The sequence below is a fragment of the Sturnus vulgaris genome, chromosome 9, assembly GCF_052056855.1.
Source record: "Sturnus vulgaris isolate bStuVul1 chromosome 9, bStuVul1.hap1, whole genome shotgun sequence".
NCBI classification, from domain to species: domain Eukaryota; kingdom Metazoa; phylum Chordata; class Aves; order Passeriformes; family Sturnidae; genus Sturnus; species Sturnus vulgaris.
In genome coordinates this window covers 15,020,933-15,034,654 of record NC_142251.1, presented here as the reverse complement: position 1 = coordinate 15,034,654, position 13,722 = coordinate 15,020,933, and the positions used below count along the sequence as shown (strand labels likewise).

General features: G+C 38.0%; 1 protein-coding gene across 2 annotated transcripts in view; it reads left to right on the top strand.

The window, feature by feature from the left end:
• Window positions 1–13,722, top strand: part of COL24A1 (collagen type XXIV alpha 1 chain) — a 125,700-nt gene that overhangs the window by 67,885 nt on the left and 44,093 nt on the right. For both annotated transcript variants that reach the window (XR_015805403.1, XM_014883174.2), the window contains exons 23-25: window positions 2,006–2,059; window positions 3,087–3,131; window positions 11,996–12,049. Coding sequence is in view for 1 of the 2 variants with exons in the window: in XM_014883174.2 (XP_014738660.2) it covers window positions 2,006–2,059; window positions 3,087–3,131; window positions 11,996–12,049 (153 nt within the window). In the remaining variant the exon portion in view is untranslated. The remainder of the gene's footprint in view (window positions 1–2,005; window positions 2,060–3,086; window positions 3,132–11,995; window positions 12,050–13,722) is intronic.

Genomic DNA, 13,722 nt, shown 5'->3' with positions numbered 1-13,722 from the left:
TGTACCTACCAGTTGAGAGGTGAAAGGAAGCACAGTTGGTTGCTGTTTCCTGAAGGAGAAGGGTAGAACTTTCAGTTAATATTTTAGGAAACAGACATTTCCTTTGGGATTACCCTGCCCTGGAAGAGTAATTTTCTCAGGGGTTTGCAAGCTGAAAAACAGCCATCCCTAGTTTAACCTTCTGTCAGTGGCTTTTCCTCCATGTGTAAATGTATTGTATTTCTGTTTCAAGCCAAATCCATGTGTTTCAGATTGCTTTACCAGTTAAATCCACTTGTTCCACTTTCTGATCACCTTCCATCTGTTCTCTGTCCTTTGCAGCTCGTACATAGCTGGGGAATGACAGCCAAGAAACCTTTACAAGCTGTAACTCCAGTTCAGTTCTCATAGACTTAAAATTATCAAGGTAGTTAATAGGGGCCACTAGTTTTCTTTTGATGAACTTCACTTAAAACATTTTTATGTTACAGTCTTGCTGTACAGAAAGACCTTAAGTTTCTTTACAACAAAGTAGTTAAACAGCATGTAGTGACCTGCAGAAACCCATCACTTGTTCTTTATTAAGCCTTGTGGAAAGATGTGACTTGCTTGATCTGGTTCTCTCAGAACTTCTCTTCGTGGTCTTTTCTCCCTGCATTCCTGGCTGTACCATATCTTAGTCCATTGGCAAAAACAAAAATATGTTCCTAAAGTGATTTTATTTGTTGGAACTTGTTGGGCAAAATGAAATGGCTCAGGCAGGAAAGAGAATGAGTGATAGAAAGGGATTAATATGAGAAGTCTGCTAAGACAATGCAATTTTAAGCCATATAGAGAATTTCTCAGATGCCCAGAAATTAACACACACATACTCTGAAACACGGGAACAGAGCAGCTGAAGCAAAAGAACCAATGAAAAAAATCTCTTTTCAAGTAACATTTTATTATCTGTTGCTTTAGTTGCTCTTTTCTCAAGACAGCTTATGTGGAATGGAAAACTCTTAATATGGACTCTGGCAATTCCAATTATTCAGTTTGCTGGAACAGCCATGGATAATTTCTTTTTAGCACAAATCTGCATGGTTTTGATACTGAATCATTAAAATGTTGAATTAATTTTCTTTCTCCAATTGTCAGCCTCCAGCAATCTCATCAGCAACTTGCTCAAGAGCCAGGTCCAGTCCCCTGGACATTTATTTGCTTTATAGGGCCTTTTCCTTAGAGCAGATGGGGAAAGTTTGATTAGGCAGAGCTGTGCTGTCCACATAGCAAATGGTCAGGCCATGTTTTATGTTGTAGAGGACGTAAAGTGGAGACATAATTAAGTTATAAACATCTAATTGAAAATTAAGGGGGAAAGCTGGTTTGTGTGCCTTTGTGAGTCTGTGTGAGTGACAGCAGAGGGAGGGATGCATGTTGGAAAATGCTTCAAAGATCCTCTCACTTTGTGGCCCCCTGCTCTGATTGATGCTGCTGGATTTCTTCTGGCTAACAGTGTTATTACCACAGTATCATAGCAACAAGATCTGCCAGCAGCAGAATGCTAGTGGAGAGAAATGGGGCTCAAAATCATCAATTTTCTGAATAAAGAGGAGACAGTGTTTGAGTTGATTTTGCCTGGTTGAGGAAGGTCGGTTATGACACCAGTCCCTGAAGTCTAAGCATCAGATTTTATTAGTGTTGTGTCCCTGTTCTGCTGGAATTAACCAGGAGAGAAGGCTGCCTTGCCTGTTTTTTCAAAGTGAAATTGAAGTGTATTTTAGTCTTGGATTGTCACAGTTTTACCTCAGTGTTAATTGCTGTAAGACTTAATACAAATTCTGTTTACTGTTCCAGTATTTGATGAAATATTCAACAGTGTATGTTCAGATAAAGATTTCTAAATACACTTCCTTAAAATTTTTGTATTGAATATTGCCAAACTGTACATTTTTAGTGCATGTATTTTGATAAATAGGTAAACTGGGATGAAATTATCTTTATGAAATAAAATATTTACAGTATTTTATTCTAATCCTTATTTTAGGGAAAGCCAGGGCAGAAAGGTTATGTAGGTGATTCTGGACCAGAAGGTTTAAAGGTAAGTGATGGTTTTATGTATGATAGATACAAATAGAATGTATTTGGAACAGTTATACACAGCTATTTACAGTGACATAGCAGTGAAAGGATATGAGCACACATGCTTCCAAAGAATATAAACTTGTATCAAATTGATAATTCTGCCTTCCTGCAAGATCCCGTTTTGAAAGAGGAGAAAATTGTGCAGCTCTAGGAGACAGAGATGTGTGAGCAAAGACTACACCTGCTAAAATGAAATCAAACAGCCTGGGAATGTGACCAGGGAGCAACAAGGGACTCAGGGCAGTTCCTGCACTGACAGGATTTTGGAAGTGTGAGTGGGGATGAGATGAAGTGCTGCAGCTCAAAAGAGGAGCTTGTGGCAGCAGGATTTCCCAGTGCTGATCTGCAATCTGCATCAACAGTACACAAATCACTGTTCATCACCTGTTAGATAACTGAGATTATAGTCACAGCCAGATAGTCAATAGTGCTTCTACACCCAGCTTCCACCTGTGAAATACACAACAAAATGTTCCAGTTTTGTAACCGTGTTATTTTGGAGAACAGGATTAATTCATACTTAATGATGGTTTCAAGATTTTGGGGGAAGAGGAGAAGTTTGTTAAAATGTCAATTTAAATGTCAATTTTCCTAATACTTAACAACAAAATTACAGTTATCAATAAAGTGCACAGGCAACATTTACCTTTGAGCAGTAGTGAAATAGTGAAGGTAATTTGCTGAAAGAAAGATTTAAATAAAAATAGGATAATTAATTTATAGTATTTGCTGACTTAATGTGTTTTGTGAGGTGGTTTTTTTGTAGGCAAATCCTGAATACATTAGGACATCATTTTATCAGATCAAAGTTAGCCACTGACAAAATTTGTTTTGGTTACTTAATTTTAGTTTTTAAGGTTTTAATTGGCAGATGTAATTTAGAAAATAAAGAGGTTCCTAGGAAAACAGAGGACTTTAATATACACATATGAAAGAAATTACTTTTCTAGTGAACTACATCATCTGTTTTCTACATTTAACAGGGAGAACAAGGAGACCAAGGAAACCTTGGAAAAACTGGTGAAGCAGTAAGCTTGAATTCTCTTTCTGGTTTAATTTTTAGTTCTGTTGTATTTGAGAGCAAATGAATAATTTGTTGCAGACATTGTCTGATGAAGTTCGCCTGTATTCTAAGCTGTAGTGTGTCAGTTATACCTTTGTAGTCTTTAAGATTCGTACTATTTAAAGAAATTTAAAGTGTTTTCCAAAATTAATTCTTCTTTTCTCCCAATACGTTGTGTGAATGTTGCAGGTGTTCTGGGGCTTTTCCAAGGCACGTCTGTGTAAGTGAACAAGGGATCCTTTTCCAGTTAAATCATTTGAGAGGCTCCATTTAGCCTGAGATGTATTTTGCAGGCTTGTTCTGTCTGTGCTCCATAAAATCTCAGAGCTCAAGGTGATCTTGTGGTGACACATAGTGCATCCATTTCTGCCTAGGCAGGATCTGTAATCTTTACATAATTTCTGACAAATATTTGTCGAACCAGTTATTAAAATCTTCAAGACCAGGGCTTCTCTATTTTGAAAAATGTTCTTCCAGTTGTGTAATCTGATTCCTTTCTGCTGGAAACAGCATTTTACATATGGTGGTTGTTATTCTGTGCCTCCTTCATTCTTTCTTTTCAGACTTAACAGTCCCAATTCAATTAGCTTGTCATGTTTTTGAGATAATTTAAGTCACATTCTAACTCCCCTGTAATCTGTTTCCAATTCATCCAAACATCTTTGACTCCAGCCTAAAACTGCTAAGAATACTGAGAGAAAGGAAACATTGCCTCTTACAATCTTGTATCTTGCATAGATGTGCTCACTTTTACAGCAGTGTGTTGTTACTCAGTTTGAGATCCACAGTCTCCTAGCCTTCATTTTTTAAAGGTCTTATCTCTCTCAGTTCTTCCACTGTAGGTACTTTTTTAGTTGATAATGGTCACTGAAACATACCACTTTGGAATTCCCTCTACCTGATTTCATCCCCTGCCCTTTTGTCTGGGATTTAGGAGCAAATGTGAGCTTGTTGGTCCATGCTTGAGTTACCCAAGTGTTATGTAGAACACAATTAGATTAATTTTATTTCTAGAGTTAACAGATGCTGAGGAGAGATACCACACACTGGTTTGGGCTTGGTGCTGTACTGCTCACACAAACTCTGCTCACCTTAGCTGATATTCAGAGTTAGCTCCCCATTGTCTGCAAAATACCAGGCAGATGTACCTGAGGCAGCTCATCAAATGGTTGGTTACTGCAGAAATCTCACAAACTGCTTGTTGGTCACATCCAGCTCCACTGTGCACTCTGGAGATTGTGCTCTGGGGAAGGGGACTGAGCAGCTGGACTCTGTCAGTTAAAAGTGTCTGCTGGCACAGGAACCAATAGTGCATGCAATGCTATAAGGTCCTCTTGAAAGCCATCCAGCACATCCCAAAGTGTAGCTTTTTCAGTCTGTCACATGTTAGGGAAAACTGATAGCATTTACTATGTTGTACAGTGCCACATGCACCAAAACCCTCAACAAAAGACAAAGATAGGTTCAATCTTAAGTCATTACATCAATAATAGTACATGAAACAGTCACAAAGCTAGTTGCTTAACCTCAACTTTCTGGATTTGACATATAATTTTTTTTTGCTCCTCAGTGAACTTGAATTCAGTGGACAAATTTTCCACAACTCAGGTATTTCGTATGAACATAATGTCTTTCACCAGTAAAAGAGCTCAATTCTATGTAGTAATTACTAGCTCAAATACATAATCATTGATGGTTCATTGCAGTGATGTTGAGTAAAAGAATCACACCAGCTGCCTAACTGCAGTCAGGGTCAAACTGCAAGAATTAAATAATATTTTCTATGCCAAACCAAGGGGATGTTGCAGCCCTGTTACAGTGTTATAAAGAAAGATAATTATGGCCCATCATTAATTATCATTTCCCACATGCAGTTTTTGGAGAATTTATATGTGATACAGGAAGGTACATGATACCTGAAAACCAAAATAGTTTCTAAGTTATTGATAAATATTCCTTATTTTTACCTGTGGATTGTAGAATATCAACTGATTTATGTGCATGTATCTAATCAAATTAGCTTCATAGGCCCTTGATCTGTTGTTACCTTTGCATTATCTGGCAGCAGAGGACTAGTGCCTATTTCATGATCTTTAGGGGGATAATTTTTTGTTGTCATTGAGGCCAGTGGTGAAACACCAAGAGCAGACACAAGCAACTCTTAGACCTTCCAAAACCCCTTTCCTTCACCTTATTCCTCACTGCAATCTGTAACAGTTAAACTTTTCCAAAGAGAATTGAGAAGTTTCTCGTGTGCATAAAATGCTTTTCCAGACATGAGTCCTGATGCAAAATATTCATTTCTGTATGCTTTGGATGCAGATTTTGCTCCCAGCTTCTCAACAGCTTCTGCTTGTAACAAGTAATCTCTCTTTCCCTTGGCGTGCACATCGAGTATGGACTTCTTAATTCTCAGATAAATCCACTCCCTGCTATTCAGTATTGGCTCTGGTGGCATGAGGACATCTCTGGAATCAAATATGCCACACACAAAACAAACAAACAAAAACAGAGAAAAGTTTGAAAAACAAAGTACAAGAGCAAAGTACATGTGCTACCAACCGCTGGGACAGATTTTGAGACGGAGTCAAAAAAAGCCATGGAGTAAAGCATCTGTCCTTAGTGATGCCTTGTGGAGTTTGTGTGCTACCAGGTGCTTGGTGGCACTTCATAAATACAAAGAGGAACTGTACAAATAGCAGTAAAAAATGTGCAACTCCTGTACAGGTTATTAATAGTAAAGGCAAAGGGAAAAAGAAGTTGCTAAAAAGTTGACAATAAGCCCAATGTCTAAAAAATTCTGTGTATTTCTGTGTATTTGGTTTCTTCCTTCTGCACCACAACCTCACCAGCTTCCCTTTTTGGCTTGTCTATGGTTTTGTGTTCATTCATTATCTCTATGGACAGACTTTTTCAAATTACAGGATATAACATCTTTTTAAGTCCATGGTTAAAGTATACTATAATACTGTTTTTTAGCAATGGGGAGTCCATCACAGCATTCCAGTTTTCCAAATGATAACCAGTGCATTTCCTGAATAAGGTGTCCAAAGGAGCAGTTTTGCAATAATAAGTCCTGAATAATAAATGCTGAATTTATAAATAGAAAATTATGCCATGAGCACATGTGCCTGTCTGCTATTGATACCAAACTGTTGTACCAATATTTTTCTTCTGTTTCTTTCAATTTTCTTGCTTCCCCTTGTATCGTTCATCTCCTGACATTCACTATAATGTCTGCCACTGCTGTTTGAGGTGCCAAAATAGTTATTCCTTTTCTGTAGCAGCTTTCTCAGGTCCTGCTTAGAAAAGTACAGATGGCAACCCTGCACAAGCAGGGAAATTTCAACAGCAGGAGATTGGACTATAATGCTTGTTTTTTCAGCCTAGTAAGGTGGAATATATGCTGAAATAGAGCTCTGTCAATAGGCTAGAAGCCACAGTATCCAACATTTCTTAGGTCACATGAAGCTGCTGATTCTTCAAAACACATTTCTGCCAAAATATTTCTGGATGCTTGTCTACTGTGGAAACAGAGTAGACTAAATTTATAAAATGTTTGCTGTGCTTGTAAGCTTAAATGACACACATTTAAGAGTAGATCAGGAATGTGCTTGAAGCCAGACTTCAGACACTATTCCTTAACCAAGTCCTACAACAAAAGCTGTTTTTCTGGCTACAGCATATGTTGTGTTTGTGTAGAGGGGAAGGGAGGCAGATGCAGGCTCTGCTTGGTGCAGCAGAGCCCTGAGCTGTGGTAGAATCCAGCAGCTGCTCCTTGCTGCAGGATATTTGGTTAAACTGCAGGACCATCAGGTCCAGGTGAAGAGGGAGTGGTTAAGATAGTGAGAAGCAAGTGAAGAGCAGACAGAGCAAATGTACACTGCTGATGAGACAAAACCTTTTGGAAGCTGTGCCAAAGGAAACAACCCCTTCAGCTACCGAGAAAATTCCCCTTACATTTTGGGGAAGGAAAATCTGACTTTGCTGACATGTGGAACTGGATTTTTTTATGCTTGGATAAGATGCTGTTCAGTGATGGAGAGAAAATATTTGAAACTGACTTCAAGCATCTCATACAAATGATCTGTTTGTTAAAATGTCAGGGATGATTTAAGAAAATGATTTATTAAATTATTCAGAAGTCATCTGAACTTCAAACAGTTGTTTTCAAGAATTGTTTTAGTATTTGATAATGCTATTGTTTATCCAGGCTGTGCCACTCTGAATGACTAAGTGCAAATTAATTCTTATTTTTCCTTGCCACCTCTGTTAAAGAAATTCAGCCTGTACAGTTCTGAATTAGAAATCCTTGACGTTTTTACACACATTGAGACAGAGCACAAGGGTAGAACTGTCAACTCTAGTATGTGCAACTGGTGTCAAAAGGCAGAGTTCATGAACACAAATCCTGGAAAAATAATCTTCAGAAATTACATGTCAGCAAATTTCTCTGGTTCCACATAGTTTTTGAAAAAACAGAAGGAAACCAAGCTGAAATAAGAAGTGTTTTGCCATGAAAAAATAACCTCAAAATGCAGCAAAGGAAAGCCAGTGATGTTCAGGCTGTCGATGGCAACTCCAGAGCAGACTGCAAATGGTCAGTGTGCAGGAGCCTGTGAATGGCAATAAAATACTGCAGGCAGGCCATGTGCCTTGTAGCTGAGCTGCTTTTGGGAAGAATTATCATAAAGCAATTACCACATCTTTCAGAGAGGTAAAAATTAACTGGATTAGGCACCATGGATGCATAATTCAGGGAGAATGGAAACTTCAATTCTTTCTGCTTGAAGAAAAGATTAAGTGAACTTTAACTGATGTGTTCAGGATGCTCAACAGAAGGAGTTGTTTGAATTATCCTGAAAAGTCTTGGCTTTAGGGATGCACAAAAGAGAATTCTAAACCATAGGCCAAAAGATAAGTCAATTGAGGAAAACCTTTTTTTTTTCAAAGTCTGGTGAATGCATGGGACATTGCCAAGGGCTTCCAAAGAAGGAACTGCTTCAGCTGCTTTCAAAAAGCATTTGGATAGAGATTATTTTAAGTTCTGTGGAGGACTTAACAGTGAATGGAAATAAAGATACTTGGTCTTATGTTGTGCTTCTTGTTTTTACCCAGTGTGACCTGACATACTGTAATTCCTGCTGAGAGGAGTGGAGGAGGAGGTTACAGTATCTAGAGGTTAGCTTTATCAAGTTCATGTTCATTTTTCTTGAAGGATTTTTTGGTAATGGTTCTCTTTTATTATTTGGTTTCAGCTAGAGGAATAGTACCTGCACATGGTATCTGCAGTTGAGTTTCCAGGGTTTTGTCAGTGAGAACATCCTGCCCCACTTTGTCAGGCAGCTTCCCTTAAATGCAAGGATTAATTAATTAATTAATAAGTAATTAATAATTAAATACCCTACTATACACTGCTGTTACTGGAAGTAAAATTTAACCTATTTACTTCCTCTTTAAATCTGTTATACATTAAGTGATTGATGCCAGTACCTTTTGCCTTTCAAATATATTCAAGTAGTAGAATTTTTGAGTCCTTCAAAGAATTGAGTGAATATCAGCTGCAAGGTACAAATATGGTGCATCTGCTCTTATTCACTTCCTCCATTGGCCCTAGCAAATCAGATTTTCACTCAGATTATCACCTCTTGTTGATTACCAAGTAACTTTCTCAGCAGACAGAAAATTAATAGAAAAATGTTATTGTGACAAGATAGTATTTTAAATTTATTATGTCATCTCATTAAATGAATGTTGAATAAAAATATTTGAGAATGCTGAACCATAAATTAAATAGCACTGGATTGGAAAATTGTCAATTATGTCAGAAAAACACATTTAAGTACAACCTGGCAGGTAACTGCTGCCATGGGAATGTTTGGAACCAGCTGTATATTAATTTCTCACTACCAGGTTTTTCAATGGATTACTCCATGCTTGGGTTTGCATTAAGTGTACAGTGTGTTTTCAATTATCCAACTACAGTCCAGTTTCTAACATGGAGCATATGTCCTGGCAAGACGTTTTTGTCTTTCTCAGGCCTGTGTTAGTTTTGAGATCTGGTATCTGATTCATTTTCCACAAAATGCTCCTGTCAAGAAGGTTTCTAAAATGCTGTTATTATGCTGTTATTGTCACTGGAGACTTTTACACAAGTCTTTGTAAATGAAAGTTGATGACTATTTTTTTAATAAGTTGCTGATTTCTTTTTAAAATCACTTCAGGATTTTTCCTTCACTTTTTCTGTTTTGTAATACATTCAATTTTATATTTGGAATCCACCACTGCTTCCCAGAGGATTGAAGGGATGCTGGAAGACACTGATTCAACAGATCTGCTTTGGACTATATTCATTTTCTTACATAAGATGGAGAGAGTTGAAACCTCAATCCAGTCCTAGTAGCTGGTCTTTATAACAAGCCAGTCCAAATCTGGGATTTTAAGAGCCACACGAGCTTACAGAAAGTCTGTAGGGAATGATGTAGGGAAAGCATCACCTTATGGCTAATATGTTGACAGAACAAGATGTTCTACTTTCTTTTCACTGAATGCTATTAATTGTTTGAAAATTCAAAATTATATTCCTAAGTAAGTTTTTTGGCTCTCCTGCCTGTGTGCATACCAGCCCTAGAATTTTCTCAGTCTCAGATACTTGACCTCTGTTTTGAATAGAGAGGTGGAAGAGCATCTGGATAACCTCTCATGAATTTCTTTCCCTTCAAAGCTTCTGAAGTCCCTGTTGCTTTTGGCATTTCACTGGCTTCACTTCTAGTCATCTTGACTATTGTTTTACTTTCCATAGATATCCAATTCCAGGTATGCCAAGGTTCTTTTTCCAACTTTTGTATCAACCTTTGTAGTGTTTTTGCTGTAAATTCTCTTAACTACTTTTGAGGAATAGCCAATCTATAAGAAACTTTCTATTTAATAGCCAGCTTTTGTCCTTGCTCTGGAGGGTGCCATTGGCTTGCCCTAATGTGCTAGGGAATACAACAGCACATTCTCAGTCACTGCTTCCAGTCATTCCTGCTCGTTCAGCCAGAGCAGAGTTGGGAAGACAATACTTCTGAATTGAAAAGAGAACTTGATCAGAGGCTGTACATTAAATGGTTCACTGCTGGGCCAAGGCACAGCTCCCCATCTTTCTGATCAGCATCTCCACTCCTGTAAACAGTGTGGCACTGGGTGGGAGATCAGGAGTGTCTCTGTGGAAAGAGAACAGGTCTGAGTTTCGCCTTGGCTCTAATTATGTCTTCTGTTCTTTCTAGAATCAGGGAATCAAAGTGATTAGTCTTTAGCATTTTGAAACTGTACCTCCACACCTCTTACCTTGATAAGCAAGAGTACAGGGTAATTCTTTGTCTCAAAGATTTCTGCCCGAGGTCTGCTGTTGGCTCTGGCTGGGAGCTCTTGCTCTCAGAGTTCAGCACAAAAGTCCCTCCTTGCTGCCAGTGACGTCTGGGCCATTGCCCCAGTGCCAATATCACCAGGACCCATCTTTGACTGCTGCCAGGGCAAGAGACATCTCAGTTCTGACATATAATACACAGGTTCCCACACATAATATATCAGTCCAGTGGCCACAGAGATGCCTGCTTATCTCTGAGGTTCCTTCTATGAAGTAAATTGTGCCAGTATTGTCAGCCTTAAAGGTAGCTGCATCACTGGCTCCTTGCCATGTGTTTAAACTGTGGGATTGCCAGCATAGCTAGCAGTCCAAGAGAACAAGTAATCATAAAATCTCTACTTACTTTGCACCTGTTCTGTTGAAGTACTTGAGGCTGAACTGTATTCAAATTATACAGATAAAAGCTGCATTTTTCTTTTTGAATGTAATGTCTTTTTTCCTTTAAATTGCACTTCAATGCCAGTGTAGTGCTACTAATGCTAGTTCCTTCCTACACATATAAAGATGGCAATGCCAATGTATGAATTGACTTAACTTTCTTTTTATTTTTTTTTGTTTTGTTTTGTTTCCTTTTTAAAGTGTTACAGACATTGTACAGTCATGTATTATATTATTATATGACTACTGGGAGTTTCCACATTTCTGCCATGTTCCAAGAGCAGTCATGCAATGTACTCTGGGCACTTAGTGCTTTTTCTTCAAGCTTAATGTGTCATGTTTTTCTCAGTTAGAACCTTGTGCTATAATTTCCTTTTCTTTTAGGTTTCATAATAAAGTGGGTATTGTAAACACTGGAAATAAGGTTTTTAAAAGTACTTCCTCTCATGTTTCCCATCCCATATGGTCGTACTTGTTCTATCCAGTGCAAATTTGTGAGAGAGCCTCAGGAGAGAATTATTTCATTTTTGAATGTTTGAAAGGCTCTGATCCTCTGACTTCAAAGGCATTAGGGGCTTCTACTTTTGAAGGGAAAATTCTGACAATGCCTGATCCAATATCATTTCTGTTTTGACTGCATTTTACTTTGTTCCACTGAATTTATTCCCTTTGAAATTTGTGGTTAGACTGTAGCACTAGTAGAGCAATTATCACCTTTATTTGTATGTTTGTAAAGCTTTCAGCAGTGCGAGGTTGAGCTCAGTGGCAGATCTAAGTTGCTGGGTGGTATTGTGGTGACATGACTGCAATTTCCCCTCTGGCAGCACTGTTTGCAGTTGGTGTGCTGGGATGCTGGGTCCTTCTGCCTGGACTGGGGGCCAAGTTAACTCCTGCACCCCTCACTTTCCCAGGGCTGCACTGAGACAGATTTGGGGTTCTTTCTCTGTGGTGGAGAAATGGGCCCTGCTCTGTTTGTGGAGAGCTGCTGACCGTGAGTTAGTATAGACATCATGCAAGTAAAAGTCTGATTTCTTTTTATACAGGGATCAGCTGGCTTGCCTGGAGAAGCTGGGCCATCTGGAAGCCTTGGTGAAAAGGTACAATAATGTTTCTGACTACTCAGCAGCTTTGAAAACCATTGGGGTGATAAAATACTGGTGAAGATCATTTACTCCCCCTACTATCAGAGCTAATGTTCCTGTAGCTATTTAAGAGCATGGGGATGTAATAACTGGTAATCCAAATGTTCTTATTTGAGGTATGTATCTGATATCCCTGAATTTACTTCACAGTTCATTTAGAGTTGACAGATCTGATACCTTTCTTATATCACTTAAATCTACTGCTATTGTTTCAGAGAAACTGGCATAAATTATACTTGTTTTATACAGTACTCACCGTTTTTTCACTACTACTACATAAGAAGACAAAAGTAGAAAGGTAAAACTTGGCTGTATACATTAACTGAATAAAAGACAAGACTGAGTTTTGTCTAGTGTGCAGTAGCAGTTGTGTTTGTGAAAGCAAATTCTGGCAGACTCAAGGTGACTAGAAAAGTATAAATAGCTTAACTGTATTTTACATGGTTTTATTTAGGTAAAGTATTTTAAAACTGAAAAACAGGAAACTATTACTGGACTGCATTTCAGCTTCAATTATGAGAAAAACATAATTGTTTGTCAGAATGATGCAGCACCATTTGTATTTCTTTCTTATAGGGCTGAATTGTTTAACCTAGACTGGTATCTGCTATTTAGACATTTTATTGAGAAAGTCTTAATCTATTATTAGGAATTCCTTTAAAATCTGATTTTAATTTATTTAATCTGTGAAAAGAAATACATCAGTGGAAAGCCCTGCTTTAGATTTAGACAAATCTCATATGGTTTTAGTCATAATATCATCTTAGAATTTCATGCCAAAGGATTCTTGTTCTCTATAATTACACTTGTCCCAACAAAGATTACCTTGTGATACTTCTGCTAGTTTAGCTAGGAGGTGAAAGGCAGTAAAAGACTAATGAAATTTATCATCAGCAAATGGAAGGAAGGAAGGAAGCTTCTTCATGGTGCAATAATTGTCACTACTGTGCTGTTTCTGTAGAATTTATTGTCTTCCTCTCTTATGGATTCAGTATTGCAAGGTAAACACGCCGTGTAGATTTACATTATAAGCGTGTTTCCAGCATAATTACAGTATGCAATATAAAATATAGTTGTTATTACTATGTCATGTGCATTATTTGTAATAAAAATGTAATCTTCTGAGGATAATCTCCAGCTAAGTCTGATATTTGGGCTGGATGTGACATGAATGAAAGGTGAAAAGTTGTGGAAGACCAGAAAGCAACCCTTCCTGCTTCCCCTACTCAAGTTGCTTCAGCAGCTGTTGAAGGGCTGGCCTTCCTTTTAGATCTGTGCTTTCCTAGCACATACTGAAGAAAAGAGGAAGAGAGAAACAAGATTTTCTTTTTTCTTTATTTGCTGTCCTGAATTTTATGGATTAAGGAACATACTATAAATATGATGCACCCAACTGAGAGAAAACAGATCTCCTAGCAGCAGTTCTCAGAGGCTGATGTAGTCAAACCTCTTGTTCAGTCTTCTAGGAAAAGACAGAGAAACTCAGTTTTATCATTTTTTTCAAAAAATGGATAGGCTTGTGGGAGTAAGGAATGCAGAAATTAAAAAAAAAAAAATTTAAAAGGGTCTCTGCCGTTTCTGAAGGGCAGTCTCTCAACCAATACTGTGATGCATTGCCAGGTATGTTC